The sequence below is a fragment of the Gopherus flavomarginatus genome, chromosome 13 (assembly GCF_025201925.1).
Source record: "Gopherus flavomarginatus isolate rGopFla2 chromosome 13, rGopFla2.mat.asm, whole genome shotgun sequence".
Lineage (NCBI taxonomy): Eukaryota > Metazoa > Chordata > Testudines > Testudinidae > Gopherus > Gopherus flavomarginatus.
The window spans coordinates 28792445-28810213 of record NC_066629.1 but is presented as its reverse complement, the minus strand read 5'-3'; the positions used below and the strand labels follow the sequence as shown (position 1 = coordinate 28810213).

The following is a 17769-nucleotide window of genomic DNA, read 5'->3' as shown; positions in this document are numbered from 1 at the left end:
TTTAAAAAGCAGCACTGGGAGGTTCCATTCCAAAGCTCTTCAAAGTAAACTGGGATAATGCTTCTCTGTGGCAGAGGAGCATGGTGAAATGTAATTCATTACTATTAGTGAAGAAGAGCTTTGAGATGGGAATGGAAGGGGCTAAGAGAGCACCACCATTCTCTGGGCGAGAGCTCTGCACAGGACTAGCGTACAGACCTGCAGTAAGGCTGGGATCTCGCAATAGTGGGAGGGGGATTAAAAAACAATCCTGCGCAGGGCTCCACTAGGGGTAACTTCATCTTTTATCAGAGTTTGTTTTTTAACACACACTTTCAAAATTCTCATTAACTCTCCACCTCACCATTCCAGACTTCTCTGCCATATTACCCACTCTTCACATAATACACCAGTGGAGGGGGAAGGAGGAAGAGGAGACAGTAGCCTTCACCCTTGGACTATTTTACTTATCTTCCCTTTAAGGAATCTAGATAACATACAGACACCTGTAGCAGATTCCAGCGAGGGAAGTGCTCTCCCCCAGCCTCCGCCACCCCCCGCCCCCAACCTGCAGCCATTGGTCATGGTCTGCCTTTGTTACTGGAGTCTACGGAGATGCTGTGTTTTAAAAATATTCAGCTACAGGTTTTTAGGACAGGGGGGGCCAAGCCTTAGCTGAAGGTAACGTAACTGTAGCTAGAGCTGTTAGGCACCTGCTAGAGGGTCTCCATATCCGCTTAACCCAACATTAAAATTCCCGAGTCCTCTTATTTTATTTCAGTCATACTGTAAATGTATTCACTAACAAACACTCTCCCAGCCCCCTTTCCAGGTTTAGTACTTCTTGATTGGAATAAGAGGCTCAAGACCTACACACAGTAATTGCCATGGCCTCTCTCAAGTCATCCAGGTCATACCTACATAGTAGCGCTAGCAGACACTGCTGGATGTGATTCTGCACATAACATATGGCAAGAAACAGTCTGGAAAGTGTTTGTTACAGGGAAGTGGTCATCCAATTCCGCTCAGCAAAATGCAACCTGGAAAGATTTAATGAGAGCGAAAATCCTTCATGAAGTTTCAGTCATTTTTAATGGTTTTTTTTTTTGTTTTTTTTAAAGGAACTAAGAAAGAATTCTTGCCCATGAGCTGTCCCAATCCTGATTATTCCAATGAACTCCATGGAGCTGTGGTCACTATTTCTGATATTATTGGCTCCCCCTGCCTCCCAGAGTGTGTTGTGAACAAATCAAAGCTGCGCCATTCCAGCATCCGATTAGGCCAAAGCCTTGGTTGATTGCTTTTTATAATACTCTTTATTTGATTAAAGAATCTGTATTCTTTGTGTACACTGGAATGTGTTCTATTCCCTAAGTCATTATTATACAGGGTTACAAAACTTTTTTTTTAAATATTACCCCCAAAGTAATTTAAGAAAAATGCTCCTTTGATGTTTGAAACTAAACATGACTCCATTTTAAAAATAATACAGACAAGCAACTCTTGAACACAACTGAATTAAGATTCATAGTCTACTTAACTACAGGACAGGATTTGCTTCCACTCCCTCAGAACACATCACCCTCACATGGAAAGAACTGGAGTTACACTTCCTCATTGATGCATTTCAGGGAACAGGGGAGAGACAGCTAACTTCTTTGGCAGATGACCCTACAATCATTGGTGTGCACTTAGTCTCAAACATGTGTTCTCCCGCTGGAGCACAGTGCACAAGTTTCTAGGACTTCCATGAGCAAAAAAACTTAATTTCCTGTCACCCACAAACCAGCGAAATAGTTGTTTGGACAGAACCATGAGGCCTTGCTACAATGGTTGTTAGCAAGGTTCCTTGTTGAAGTTGTGCGATCAGCCAGGCACAGCTCAGATGCAGTCAGGCTGAGACCACCACCCAATGTCATAAAAAATGGTTCTAAAGAAAGTAAGTGAGAAGTGTTTTAAGTGAGGACGGGGTAGGCAATGCTATTCCAGCCTAGTCAGAGAGGAAACACCTTTTCTGTGGTGCAAGGGAGTGTGGCTGTGTGCAGCCCTCACACCACAGGGCAAATTTAGAAGCACTACAGTACATTTGACTTTTACCTGAAATCTCTGTGCTGCAACCCAGGCATCCCTTCTCCTACTCCATCAATAAGTGCCAACAGGATCAATCTCCTCTGCTCTTATGCAGGCCCACGCAGGGTTACGCAAGCATGAATGTGTCAGAGTAATTCACATCTGTTTATGGGGCTGAACAAGGCAGGTTCCATATGCTTTTACAAGCTGCAGCTAGGAAGGGCTAAGATGCATACTGGCAGGTATGGGGGCTCAATTTACTGGGGGAGATTCAAATGGATCAAGAAAGGCTCCAAAGATTGTTAACTTAAACCAGGCAAAATGATTGTATAAATCTGGGCTAGGGGCTACACCAAACAGTGACAGGAAATTCTAGCAAAAGTGAGTACTTCCAGGCGCTCCCCCTCCTGCAGTTGGAACCAGTCAATTCAGAAGCTGCATTCTCTCTGCCAGCTGGGAGACAACTCTGCTCTAACTCACACCAAGGGCACATGGGCTCACTGTGGGAGCTGGCCCAAGTGCAGGTCCATCACTGAGAAGCACAGCTGAACAGGCAGCAAGTCAGGAGTACAGGTAAAGGAGAGGAACAGGTTTAAAACTGAGGCCTAGTCCAATCAGCTTATTCCATTCCCAAGAGAAAGGGATCCAGAAGGCATAATGCCCATGTATAGAATCTTTTAATGCATATTTGAATCCATGGAAACAAGGGCTGGAGGCAGGGGATAAGTTAAAATGGAACAATCATAACAAAAGAAACAGAACTCTTGATATACTAAAAAGGAAGAGAATGACGTGTAGTTTCATTCTGGGACTGAGCTCAGTAGCCAGCTTTGTGGGAGAGAGGAAGGGGAGTTATCAAAGCCAGGGTTTCTCAATGGAGATCCTGCTTTACTGCTGGCTGGTAAAATCTGCCAAAGATATTAGCAGCCCTTCCCCCATATGATCATGTCAAATCTCTGCCAAAGAATGCCTGTGACCCAGAAACACTGCAGTTGGGCAGACAGAACCGTGTGTCCTAGCAGAGAGAAGGCTGTGGCGTTCCAGACATTCAGAATAAACTTCAGCCTTTTTTTCTTTTAATTTAAAAAAATGCATTTGTTATTCTCTGCTTCTGGCATTACAGGATTTCGTATTTGTCCACCAAGAAGGTGGTCTCAGTAGAAAACCTTACAGGGCTGTTCCCATCTACCTGGGTCACTTTGGTAACCTGTGGAGATAATACACACAGTTAGTTCAGCACTTAATATTCTACTTCCAAAACACAATTAAACAGAGATTTTTCAATTCAAACCAGGACAACAAAGGGGTTGGGGTGGCTGAGCACATCATCTCTGAGCCACAAGGTCAACTTCAGATTGAGAGCCTAAGAAAGAAGAGTTTAGTTCTCAGCTGTCCCTAGAGGACAACAATCCAGTTACTTCATTTACGGTAACAATTGGGTTTCTGCTCAGAACACCCTGGAGAGATCTGAACTGAATTGTGGCTTCTGGTTAAGGTTCAAGGTGGAGAAAGGTCACACTGCAGCTGCTCATTTTGACCAGGCAGGTGGATAAGTAGCCTTCGGTTCCCCATCCTGTGGCTGTTTACCACACCCAAACAAGCCTTCACACTAAGACAAAGGAAATTTTCATTTGCTTCAGCTGATCTATCATCCTTTGCCTTCCACCCCAGAACACTTCTCAAACACTGTGATAAATGAATTGCTTTTGCCACCATCTCATGAGGACAAGTGTGCCTAATGCTTAGGAGAGGCACTGAGGAAGAAATCCAGATCCAACTGAAATTGCAGGGCAGGTTTTAGAAAAGCTGAGTGGAATTATCTGAGATGGAATTTAGCCAGGATACGAGCATTAATGCCCCAGCTCATGAAAAACAGCTTTAACACAGGTGCCTAGGAACTTTGTCTCTTCTGAAGGAGATGGCAGCATACTGCCCCTAGCGTCAGGCTGTGTGCATTTACAGAGGGCTGGTCTACACTACTGCAGTAAATTGATCTAACTTACACAACTTCAGTTACGTGAATAACATAACTGAAGTCAACATAGTTAGATCCACTTACCATGGTAGCTACACTGCACTGTGTCAACAGGAGAGCATCTCCCATCAACTTTCCTATCAATTTGTGTACATAAGGGGAGTGCTCTCCCATTGATTTAGCACATCTTTACCACACCTGCTAAATTTACACTCGCATTGATTGCAGCAGTGCAAATGGTGTAGATTCACCACAATCACTTCAGGCAGCGCTTAACCATTTCATGGAGGATTCCCATTCAGTACTAATCTAGCCACACCTCCCTAGCTTGAGAGATCTGAGAAATCCCAGCACAAGCCATCCTCATTACTGCTGCCTACTCTTTCAGCAGTGCCAGGTGGGAATAATGCACTGGGCTGAAGGAAGGGTATTCTCCATGCAACTTGCAAGGGCTGAAAAGCAGTGAGTGGGAACTGCAGCAATATAAAATGAAGAGGCTGCTCTTGGGGAAGATCCAGCAGAAAAAGATTTAGAAGACAAACTATCTGAGAAGAGGATGATGCAACAGAGCGTGTGGCAGAGCAAAGGGAAGCCAGGGCTGGACAGTCTCCATGAGTATCAGTGACACAGCTGAGTGGGTGCTACGAATGCAGAGCCGGGCACCTATCCACAAAACAATTAGTGTGCCACTGTGACTGTTCATTCCGAGGACTGCAATGCACTGGGCTTCTAGGCAGAGCCTCCCAAGCTCTGCATCAGGACACATAAGAAGTTGAGGGTGACCATACCTGTATATTGCAGTAATTCTTTCTGGAGATGAAGGAGACTTGCACCGGGAAGAAGTCATTGGGCTGCCCGGCTATGCTGAACTCCAGGCTGCCACTCTTGTTTTTGGCATCTATCACTGGCAGGCACCATTCAAGGAGATTCCTCCGGCTGTCATGGCGATACTCCCCATCAATCTCTCCAATCACTGGGGCGCCAACACTGGACCTACAGCAGGGCAATAAGGAGCTGCGCATTAGCTCATTTGAACACAGGTCAAAGACACACTTGTAACAGCCCCAAATGGGACAGCTCACCTCCTAAAAGCCCTCCAAGAGCCACGGGTAGAGCCCTACCAAATTCACGGCCATGAAAAACGCATCACGGACCATGAAATCTGATCTCCCCCTGTGAAATCATTGTCTTGTGTGCGCTTTTACCCTATACTATACAGATTTCATGGGGGAAACCAGCATTTCTCAATTTGAGGGTCCTGACCCAAAAAGGAGTTCACAAGGTTATTTTAGGAGGTCACAGTATTGCCACCCTTACTTCTGTGCTGACTTCAGAGCTGGGTGGCCAGAGTGTGGCAGCTGTTGGCTAGGCTCCCAGCTCTGAAGGCAGTGCCTCTTCCAACAGCGCAGAAGTAAAGGTGGCAATACCACACCATGCCACCCTTATTTCTGTGCTGCTGCTGGTGACAGCTTTGCCTTCAGAGCTAGGCGCCTGGTCAACAGCCGCTGTTCTGCATCTGCCCAGCTCTGAACGCAGTGCTGCTGCTAGCAGTAGCGCAGAAGTAAGGGTAGCAGTACCGCAACACCCCTCTACAATAACCTTGTGACCACTCCCCCTACAACTCCTTTTTAGGTCAGGATCCCTACAATTACAACACTGTGAAATTTCAGATTTAAATAGCTGAAATCATGACATTTACAATTTTTTAAATCCTATGACTATGAAATTGAACAAAATGAACCATGAATTTGGTAGGGCCCTAATCATGGGTGAGGAAGAAAGAACAGTCAGTCCGCAAAGTGTAAGAGAGGCAGTCTCAACTCCTCAGATGGGGGAACAAGACAGCACTGGATTTACAGCAGACAGATGCATTTCACATGAATGCTGCTCCCTCCTATGTTACCTCCATGATTGCTGGAAAGGGAAATAACCTACAGGATATTTACAGGTACTTGCTGACCCCATCCCCAAATTCTACTTACGGCAATGGGATTGTGATGACCACATCATTCAGTTCTAGGCTCTCCTCTTGCAGCTCATATTCAATGTTAATGTCACAACCATTCCCACTTTCCGATGGCCAGCAGTTAACTAAGGGCAAAAAAAGCGCACATTGAATCATGTGACTTTGTTTTACAGAACAGGCTTCTGAGAAAGACAAACTTAGAAAAATGCAGGAGGGCACTGAATGAAGGAGGAATAGTCATCAATAACGATCTCACCCAAGAGATGCCAGCCCACTTGAGTGAGTTCCAGAGCAAGACACTCAGTATTATCTAGCATTACAGAAAATAGCTATTGACTGGCTAAAGTGATTGTTACAGAGGGAAAAGGCACTAAAATTGTTTTTTCCCTTCGATAATATCAAAGAGTAAAACATTCTGCAGAAGGCAGAGCCTGCTGTAGAAAATGGGCTGTCATTTCCTATCCAAGACCAGTCACAGCTTCTTCAGCCCAGGCTCCAGTATCCTACCTGAAGAATGCCACATGCATGCTTGCACTCACTTGTCAGTGGAATGAAAGACTCTTCTGTTGTCTGCAACCTCCATTTCAGCACCCCCACATCACTGTTAATAGGGAATGATTTCTCTGGATTCTTCAAGCCAATCAGAGATTCAGCAGTAAAAAGTTTCTTGTCCACATTTGGGTGAGTCTGAAATGAAGGAGACGGGAAGACACAGACTGGGTAAACTGTTCATTGTCTTAGTTTTAACTCAATGGAGAGCACAAATGTGTCTAGGTAATACTGTTTCTTGTGAGGTGCTCCTGACCACACATGAATACCTTTGCTAGGGAAAACTGCTGACTTCAGAGTGCTACAGGATCACGGTTGCTTGTTCACTCCAAGAAAGAGAAGATCAGTTTACCAAAAAGTTTCATTTGGCCTATTTCTCCATTCCTCCAATGCTTTCCGTTTAAAAGGGATTCTGGCAGATAAACTGGGGCTGACATTTAGGTTTTTATAAAATGGGGCTGACACTTAGGTTTTTATAAAATAAGTTTTAATGAAGTTTGAGATCTGCAGGAATATTTCCACTTAAAAATAAGTTTCAATTTGAATTTATTTTTCACAAACAAAAGAACAGCCCCCTGCCGTGTTTGCAGTCTTCTGCAACTTGGAACAGACTAGAAACCAGTGAAACTGTTTTCCTGACCAAATTCAAATAAATGCAAAAGTTAAACCATCTAAATAGGGAAGATTAACACTTGGATTATAAAGAACGAATTTATTATATTACAGCAACAGATGTGAGCAGCTATTTCAGCAAAGCCATTTTTTGGTGACTGGCATCTAAGTTGTATTGGAGAGAGAGAAGCTGACACTGCCACCTGACTCTTCCTGGAATAGCAAATGCTGGAGTGTTGAGGAAGAATTCTCAGCCCCTGGGAAAGTGATAAGGACTTCCATCACTAAACACAAGGCCCTCTGACCAATTAAGCAGCAGCACTACCTAGTTTGTAGGCATTGTAATGGTGGCCATGACACAGGGCATATAAAGTGGGGAAATCTTCAGGGCTCAGCAAGCACATGGAACCACATGGAGAGAGGAAAGGTCGACCATGTGACAGTCTGAGTTTACAGTACTGACTGTAACCCAAAAGCCGTGGTTCTAGAGACTGTCTCTGATATTAAGAGCAATGACAACAGCAAAAAAAAACTGGGAGAATAAGCAGTTTTCTGGTTGATTAAATCTTTCTTCATTGGCTGAGAGTAACTGGCTATAAACATTCTCTTCCTTACAAAGGAAGCTCTCATGATATAACTAGTGTCAAGCAACACATTGGGACTGTTGCAAAGTCCAAGTGAAATCAAGTGTGCATCAATGTTCATCATGGGATAGATAAGGCTGTGGGAGCATGATGATAAGTGTAAGAAACTGTATTTTCAAGTTAACTTGAGTCTTTTGAGCATGAGATTTAGCCCTTTATTTGTGCTGCACTTATATTTACTGTAACTGTGAGCTATTTTCCACTATATCTATTGGGAGAACTTGGATAAAAATATACATTACAGTGCTGCTACTATCCATGACAGAAGCATGTACGGAAGCCAGGACCATCAGCCAGCCTTACCTGTAGCTGTACCCCCTTCTTGTCTTCATTTTCTACATGGAGGCGAATCCGGGCAAACTTTTCATCTAAGATCCTCAGCATGATCATGCCGTGCAGCTCCATGTTCTGTAACCCGCCATCACGGCCACAAGTCAAGGAAATCTTCTCCTCGATTTTCATATGCACACTGCACAGAAAAGAAAGCCCAAAACACACCAAATGCCCTGGTTTGACAGGCAAGATAGTTGTTTCCTCCTTTTAAGATCTGACAGGGACAAACTAAGTTTTCAAAAGAGTGCCCAAGAGGACGTTGTCATAAAAAGAATGACCCAGAGCAGAGTGGTGCAGAATAGAATTATGGAAACATGCTTTTCTGCTTGAAAGAGATTCACACAGAAGATACTAAAAATCACCTGAGTGTGGTATAGGTCTTGAACAGATGGGAGCCCAAATACAGAACCCTGGCTCTTCTTCTGCAGAAAGCTCAGGCAGTTTTCAAAAGAAAGAGCTAAGCAGTGGGAGCAATTCTACATTTTACCTTAAAAACAAATGGACACCTTTGGTGCTTCAAAAGACACTAAGTGAGTTTATGTACGGCACTGCCAAGCTATTCTATTCAGTACAGAATAGAAAATGTAGGCAATATGAAAACTTGTCTGGAAAGGAGGGCAGCCTTGGTCATGTTTTTCACTTAGCCTCATAAAACTGGTATAATGTTGTCTCTTATGGGAGCAGATGGCTCTGTGCTCCAGCACAGAAAACTGGAAATTTGCATACATGAACTCTAACTGGAAATTAGTCAGGAACTCTTCAAGACTCCACCAACACTCGGAGGAGGGAAAGCAGATCTCTGATCCAGCCACCTCAATACTTAGTATCTGCTGACAAACTGAAAAGTCCCAGACAAAAGCAACAAAAATAGTTAAAGAATCAGAGGAATGGAAGTATGAAGAACTATTAAAAACTCTGTATAGCTTGGCTAACAGCAGATGGGGAAGGTGGGAAGACAGCTGTCTCAAAGTATCTGAAGGATGCAGACACCAGGAAATAAGAGTATTGGGAGAAAGGGAAAAATTAGGCTGAATATTTTAAATAAAAATTCAAAAGCAGAGGGGTAACATTTCCAAATCACCTAAATGACTTAAGAACATGAGTCCTGATAGCTTTCAATGAGATGTAGGCTCCTAACCACCAAAGTCACTTTTGAAAATGGGACTTTGCCTAAATGAATTCAGAGCCTCTTGAAAATTTTACACAAGACCTAAAGGCCAATGTGTAAGAACCGAATGGTGGGAAGAAATCTGTTTATAAAATAAAGTGAAGAGCCCTGACAGAGCTAGAAGCCATCACTGGAATCTGCAGTCACACTGAAAAGAGCATCCTCTTACAGCCCAGGACAATACCCACCTCTCCATGTTAATGGGTGGAGCGAGAACCTTGGCTGCCTCTGAGGAGCGCTTGCCTACAGAAGAGGTCATGATATTTTCTCCTTCTGATTTCAGCTTGTCCACAAAGTTGTCTACCTCCTTCCCTTTAGCTCCAAGCTTCAAAGCCTTACTTGGACCTGATGGTCTAAAGAACAAAAATAAGATGTAAGCATCCATCCGACAACTATGGTAGCAGATACAATCTTTCCACAATTTTTTCACATTATTACAATTAGACCATTCCAGCATCGCAGCTTTTACTGTTTGAGCCCTTTTCAAGACACATTAAGAGAAAGGATAGTCTTGTGGGTAAGATACTGAACTGGGACTTAGGAAATCTGGATTCTGTTTCCCAGCACTGCCAATTGCTCTGTGACCTTAGGCAAGTCATTTAATCCAGACATCAGGGGATAAATCAGACTGTCTTGCCTCACAGATCTATCTGTCTGGTTAGATTCTTTAATGTATATGAGGCACTTAGATACTGTAGTGGTGAGTGCCACGAAAACTCCTATAAGTAAAAAGGGCAGTCTAGAGAGCATGTGATGGCTGCGACAGGCATGGGCAGCAATTTAGGCTGTTAGAAGAACAACTACAGATCCACTCAAGTTCAGAAGAGAGGTTTCTGCTTTACAAAAATTATCAATACTGCTTTAAAACAACCCAGTGGGAGTCTCCAGCATCTTTATTCCACTCAGCAGCTCCATGCATAGAAGCACCATGATTACTAGAAAGCTGCAAACATGCAGGATCATGAGGTAAAGTGAAAGCTCAAGACATCCAAAATACACAATAGCTGGTAGAAAAGCTCTAACTTTGCTAGAAGAAGAAACTGACATATGCACGAGGTAGTAGAGAGCACTAGCGCACACACACACTGTCCATGGGTACCTCCCTCACTTACACATTATATGCATTTTTAACATCCCTCTAAATCATTTATTTCACTTGTTGAGCAAAGAAGTTAATCAGCAGGACAACCTAAAACTGGACTCTCATTTTAACAAACAGTACACAATATCTTTTCCCTTGCTGATGGACATGCTCTATCTTAGAGCCTTGCACCGGACCATTTTAATCCCACTCCTGCTATTACAGCGACGGATACTGCAGGACCCTAGTCCTGCTGCAGGGATCTACACTAGTCCCGGGCAGGGCTCTAGTGTACCTGAACCAGTCTCATACCTGGCTGGTGCTGGTGCCACTTTGGGCTTCTCTGTTTCAATAATGGTCTCTGTGATCATGGCCGCTGTTGTACCCCCAGACACAGCCGAGCTGCCAAATCCACCAAAGCCTGGTGCTTTTTTGCCCTGTCTCTCTGCATCCCTTCGGGCCTGCTGCAACTCCTTGGCTTTACGGCGCATTTCAGCCTTTGCTTCACGCTCTTGAGTCTAGAGGAAAAAGACCAGAGACTGACTAGACCTTTAAGACTTTAATCTATTCCATGCATTAATCAATGAGAGAAAGAGGAGATGAAGGCAAGATAGGTTGTTTACAAAATGTTAAAATAAATTTGATCACTGAAGAATTAAGGGTTATGATCAAACTTGGAACAAACAGCAACTTCACAGTAACTCCTGGACACACAACAGACTATTTCATTTCCAACAACTAAGACACAGAATGGCTCAACCCCACCTCTCTGACTGCTCGGAACACCTTCTCTTCATGTGAGTCCATCTCTGTGAAGGTCCGAATTTGTGCCAGGTTTACGTTCTCACGGTAGCCCAGGGCAACAATTTCATCAAAAGCAAAAATCAGGTCAAAGCAGTGCTCAGAGATCTCGTTCTCCTCCAGAGCTCGGCAATATTCGGGAATCTGGTTAGGGAGAATAATTAGAGAAGAATCTCTGCAGAGGAAGAGAAGATGACTACCTCAGCTAACCCTCCAATCACACGTACAGGGTGAATTCACCCCTGTGCAGAGATTTAGCAGAAGGCCTATGCACTACTTACATTCTCTTTTGATGGTGTGACTTAAGAGGTGCTGAGGCCTCGTGTAGGGTCTGCACTGGGGTTAATTTCAACCAAAGGCATCACTTCTGTGACCCTCGCAGCCTCACCTGACCCCAAAATGCCACCACAACGCTATCTATTTAAAGCCATTAACCAGTCACTTTTTTCCATGCTTAATAGGCAGACTGAGTGTCACTATTAAAGCATGCATTTTTAAGACTAACTTTAAATAATATTCTATTTGAGCTACACTTTAACAATAGAAGGCTGAACTGGCAGCAGATACCAAGCTGTGATTTCCAGGAGTTCCCCTGGCTGCATTTGGCTGACAGACAAAGCTTTATATAGACAATACTACAAATACATATGCAGATAGATTTTTACAGTAGAATTACTACTATAGCAATTGCATACAGTGAATTAAATCCACTCTACTTACTTATTTTGTACAACTGGTACTAAGGTTTTGTTTACAGCACTACATACTTGTTAACAAATAGTTAATTTACTGAAGGATTGGGCTGTTTTGGTTTAAATCGCATTGATTAACTCAAATCAATATGGGCCTCAGTCAAGGAACAACGCAGAAGCTTATCGGATCAGACTCTATGACTACTTCCGGGTCCCTAATGGACCACAGGAAATCAGATTCTGTTATGAGGCAGTAGATACAGCAGTAATAGCTCTCCAATACAGCACTTTGTAACGTCACTGCTTGGGGACAAGATCATCTGAATTTTGTATTAACTAAGCTTGGAATAAAGTCTTACCACTCTAGAGAAGAGCCTGAGTGTTTCTAGGTCTTCCAGGATATTGCTGTTTTTGGTGGTGATCAATACCATATACAGCTTCTCCATTGGCTGATATACATATCGCACACTCTCTGTCTCCACAAACGTGTGTTGTTTCCCAGTGTTCATAAGTTTGGGGAAGGCTGCCAGCAGCCCCTCAATGCGGGTTCGAGTCATCTCCACGAATTGCCGAGAAACTATGGCCTTCCCTGCCTTTGTGCAGACAGCTGCTGCCAAGAGCACCTATGGGGAATACAAGCAGTGGTTAGCTTCATTCATTAAGCAAACAGATTTTCTGAGACTAGACAGTCTCACAAAACCTTTGAGATAATGTTAATTGCCTGTGTAGGTGAAACACTTTGGTCAGAGACCATATATTCATGCTCATCTGTATAGTGCCTAGCATACTTAGTGATAAATAAAAAACATTTACACAAACACGTACATTTTTCATCCACGCTTCCTCTTAGCATGGAGAACAGAACTCTCCTAGGGGAAGACCCATTTCTGTTTTTGGTGCTGCTCCCATCCCCCAAATCCAACTAATTCATGTCACTCTGTTCAGAGCTGACATAGCTAACTAATCTGAATTCACAGACTAGTTTTAACACAGAGGTAGGGTACAGTAAAATCGCAGAAGTGTTCTGAACAAGACTTTCAGATTGACTTAATAAAGCAAAAGCACACAAAGAAGGATCTCAAATGCTCCTTGCTAGAGTAACAAAGTAAGTTACATACTTCATTAACATTAGTAACCTCACTGAAGAAAATAGTTCAGTCACACCAAAAGATTACTTGCCAATGGGAAGGGCAAGTGTCAGAACACAGCTACTAAAACATTAACCTCTTGCAATGCCTTCAAAGTGCTTTGGCCATTATTAAAATGCTGCTACCTTTTTCATAGATAAGTTTGTTTAAAAGGGACGGTTATGGAGTTTAGCCCCAAAATTTAGCCTTTGAGGAAAATTATAATATTTTTACCATATCTACTATCAACAGAAAGGATTTAATGAGATTTCTTTTAAAGATTCTTTTCATCAAACTTGATTTTTTTTAAATGATATTCCCAGGTTGTACTGGAAATTCACACTGGAACATTGTGTAGTTGTAGAAGAACAAACACAGAGCTCTGAATGGTACCATGAAACTGACAAGCCAAGTTTTATTGTCCAAACTGAGTAACGCGCAAAAAGTAATCCAAAGGCAAAGATACTGAAAAGTAAGGTAAAATTGTTTTTAAATTCTATTTTAATATAAACATTAAGAACAAATGAGGGAATGCTTTTAAATTTAATTTTTCTTTTCACAGTACCCCTTTAAAAAGTCAATTGATAACATATTTATGCTAATAAAATATTAACCATATTAATTACTGTTCATTGAGCATCTCTTGGGCTTTTCATAGATGTTATCACACTAATGAAATTGAGAAGTAGTGAGACAGATACCAATTTATCTCTTACAGTTCTATCAGTCTCCTGCAACTTCCTATCAAATAATTTCTCTCTACTGGAAAAAGATTACTGCAACTTCTTAATTTAATTGTTTGGCTATACAAGGCAGATTTTGTTGAAGTCTCATAAAGACTCAACCATCGCTTCTTTATTTTGAGCTCTTTGTTGGTTAAGGAAATACTGCAATTATCCAATACAGAAATTTAAGACCCTTTGCCAAAATATGCTCATAACCACACATTGTACAAGCCACTCATAGTGGACATAATGCTTGGATGCCTTGATTAAACTGATTATATCCCATCCAGACAGCACTGTCCTTACATTAGTCCCACAACTCAGAGAATAATGCAAGTCCATGGTATGGACAGGTTAGAAGTGAGCCTCAGGCTCCAACCATTGCCTAGTAGGGACTCAGAGCATGGTGCTGCACAGTCCAGCTGCACCAAGCATACTTACTGCATCACTCACAGGTAATGCCCCTCTTTAAAGGGGCACTTCTGTATGAGGGACTGGCAGCCTTTGTGGAGATGGGATCTACCATCAGATGAAGCAAAGGATTGTGAATGGAAAGCAAGGACAGGACTGTAATAACGAAATTCTTACAGCATTCAACTTTCCTAAGATGGCCAAGTCTGACTGACTATCACTTGAATGAGACAGTAAACACACACACACACAAAAGAAATCATGAGGTTACACTAAAGAAGACAGCCTTAATATTCATAAAACAGCTTTAAACTGTACAGGCATTTAACATGTTTATCTAAGGGGGTAGTCACAGGTTATTATTGCATGCTTATAAGGTACCACAGATCCTGTAACTGACACTAGGCCTCTGACTCAAGAGCTACCACTTTGGAAGCAAAGACTGATGATGTGTCATTGCTTCATCCCAATCACTGACAACTCAAACACAACAGCTTATAGGACAGTAAAAATGGCATGTGTCAGCTTTCAGCATATTCCACTGTTCAGTCACATGAGGTGGCTTTGGACATTGGCCTGTTAATGTTGATTTGATGCAGACAGTACTCTGATAAGCGTGTCAAGAGAGGAGATTCAGAAAAGTTAACGGCATCCTCAGTCTCTACTCTGCAAGGATCCAGAGTATGAAAATACTGTTTTACAATATTAAATGTCCCAGTGATCTGAGTAATCTAAGGCTACTAGATAAAGTATTTCAATAAATTCCTATCTATAAGCAAAGCTACATATGGCATCTTGCAAATCTTGTTTGTAACTTAAAGACAGAATACATTAGCAAACCTCAGATTCAGTTGTTTGGATTTCTTGGATTAGATTTAACTAATACTGCAAATGTGCCACTTGAATATTCAACTAGGTTTTAAAAGGATGGCTCCATTTATTAACTGACAATTTCGTTACTGAGAGGACAGTATCTTCTGGATGGACAGAGCATGTTACACATACATCACATGAAAAAAATTAAGAAAATTTTAACCCACCATAACAATTCTTTTCAGACTATTAGTTTGTGAAAGCAAGGGATAAGCCTTTTTAAAGGTACTTAAAATCTCTATTGTGCTATGCAAACAATTAACTTCTTTGGATAGAGGACAAAAGTTAAACTAGGTATTCTTGGTTTGCAACTTGTTTTAGAAGTACATTGTTCTTAGCTTCACTAAATTAAGTACAGCATTTTCCCAGCAATAAAAGGTGATAGCAAAGCAACAACTTGTAGCAGGAGCTGTGAAACGTGAATAATGAAAAATTATATCAAACTAATACTCAGTCACTACCCAATAGTATCAAATCCTTTCTACTCAAATATCTATGAACCTGAAACAGGGATTAAGTTATACAGCACTTGATTTTGATGCAATACACATTTTGCTTACTAAGAAAAGGTTCAAAATTACTTCAATTTTTTTTTGCCCTTAGTACAAATATTTTTTCCCATTAAATTCAAAAGATCACAAAAATAGCTTGAGGGAAAAACAGTTATTCAAAGGAGCAATCCCAAAAGTTACTCCTTTTAAATAAGCTGTCCTTTTGTGTACATTATCTCATGCTGCACTTTGCTTGCTAGATTGTCATGACTTGTCAAATTTTCCTCTAGTTCATTTGACAGGTTGTAACTAAAAAATTTTTCTCTGATCAAATCCAAGTTGTTTCACCACCTCCAATAGGGTATGAAGCTGTTTTAAATCCATTTACTAATTTATTGAGCAATGTAAGCAAATTACACTATCTTTAGCCCCAAAAACCACATGCTTGAAACTCTGTACAAGCCATGCTACAACAAAGGAAGGAGAGAGAAATGTAATTTACTACAATTAGGAGCCAAGCTAGTCTCTTTACAATACAAAGAGCTACAATACCTGAGTTCATAAAAAGAGAATACAATAATTGCATATCAGTTTCAAATCCCCTGCATGAAGCAAGATGGGTAACAATTTGTATAGATTGACGTTCATATATAGATCACATAGCTCTTCTTACATGTTTGTACAAACTCTAGATTAATATTACACTAAGAGACTAGTAATTCTGCATGCCCAATTTGCCATGGCTTAAAGGAACCTGATTTTCAGAAAGTGCAAAATAACCATTCTCTGAAAATAAGGTACCCCCAGTTGGGCACTCAAAGTCTGTTTAGTTTTCAAAACCTTGGCCATGGACTATATAAAGAAACCAGCATAAGTGCATTTTCTGTAAGGATGGGGATCTGAGGTGAGAACAGGATTGTAAGGACAAATGAATTATTTTCCCAGACCTATCATTGATTCATGTGATTCTGTGCAGACTACTTAACTGCTCTGTATCTCAAGTTTTACCAACCTAAAACTGAGATAATATCTACATCACAGAGTTGCTATTGCCTGTACAGTACTTTAAAAAAGCATATATGATAATACTGTAATTCAAACAGCCAATTTTAATCAAATGCATGTACAGTCATGATCTTATACATGCATATATACACACAGTCCATTTGTCTCATGTATTGCAGGGTGCAATATTTTGCCTTTCTGTAGATTTCATAGTTGAAAAGTGCTAACTGCTTTACTCAATATTCAGTACTCTCACATCAGTATCACTAGTCCTAGATTATAGGTGGGGAAACAAATATATAGAGGCAAAATAGCATGCCAACGTTCACTCCGAGAGGCAGCAATAGGAAGAAGACTACAAAGGTCCTGGCTCCAAACCTTGTGCTCCAACCAGAAGTTCTCAAACTCCAGGCCACAGGCACTTGCTGGTCACTGGTCCTCCTTGTTTCAGCTGTCAAATTAGACTGAGATCCAAACCATACTAATTTCATTTTCCTTGTAAGCAGCTGCTGTCGTTGCTGCAGAGGTCTTATGTGATGAAGAATGGGAGTGGAGATCTGCACAATGCAGAACAGGAGGCAAAGTGCCCCCAAGACACTCAGTTACACTAGGGCTGGTCCCAGGAAGGTCTGGGAACCCTGCAGGGGAAGGCTGCTTTGCAAGGGGGCACATGTGTACCTAGGCCCCGTTTGCCTCTGAGGACCAGCCCCAGGTACAAGCACGGCAGCGTGTCCCGGATCCGTGCAAAGAACACGTAGGGATCGCGGTCTGTACTGGCGAAAGGCCCCCACCGCTGCTGGGGTGCAGGGCGGGCCAGGCCCCAAGCGAGGGTCTGAGAACCACGGCTGCGGCGACAGCGAGACACAAGCCGGTGGGGAGGCGCGGGGCCCGTGGGGCCTCGAGTGAGGGAACCGGCCGTTTCCACGGAGCGGCCCCCGCGGCAAGGCGCTAGGAAGGGGCACGAAGAGGCCTGGTGCCCCCTTATTTCGGGGGTGGGCCCAGCTCCTCCCTCTCGTGTCCCACGGCCCAGCCTCCCCCGGCCGGCTCCAGCCACGCTGAGTGCCCGCTACTCAGGAGCCCAGGCTGGGGACGCGGCCTGCTCCTTACCATGGCGGCGGAGCGTGTGTGCGGCCCGGCACGCTCAGTCTCTCGCTGCCTCAGCAGCGGCCGCCGCGTCTCCTTCCAGCTGCCCCACAAGATGGCGGCGCCGAGCCACGTCCCCAGCCGGAAGCGGCACCACGCAAGGGGGCGGGAGCGTCCTGCTCTT

At 42.8% G+C, this 17769-nt stretch overlaps 1 protein-coding gene across 1 annotated transcript; it reads right to left on the bottom strand.

Moving 5' to 3' along the window:
• Nucleotides 1-1276: 1276 nt before the first annotated feature.
• On the bottom strand, nucleotides 1277-17717 carry ARCN1 (archain 1). The gene is made up of 10 exons (XM_050922088.1): nucleotides 17610-17717; nucleotides 12230-12493; nucleotides 11143-11322; nucleotides 10690-10895; nucleotides 9485-9649; nucleotides 8099-8264; nucleotides 6530-6677; nucleotides 6007-6115; nucleotides 4813-5017; nucleotides 1277-3256 (listed from the first exon to the last, which is right to left on the bottom strand). The coding sequence occupies exons 1-10, from the start codon at nucleotides 17610-17612 to the stop codon at nucleotides 3167-3169; spliced, it is 1536 nt and encodes a 511-aa protein (XP_050778045.1). The 5' UTR covers nucleotides 17613-17717; the 3' UTR covers nucleotides 1277-3166.
• Between the last annotated feature and the right edge of the window lie 52 nt (nucleotides 17718-17769).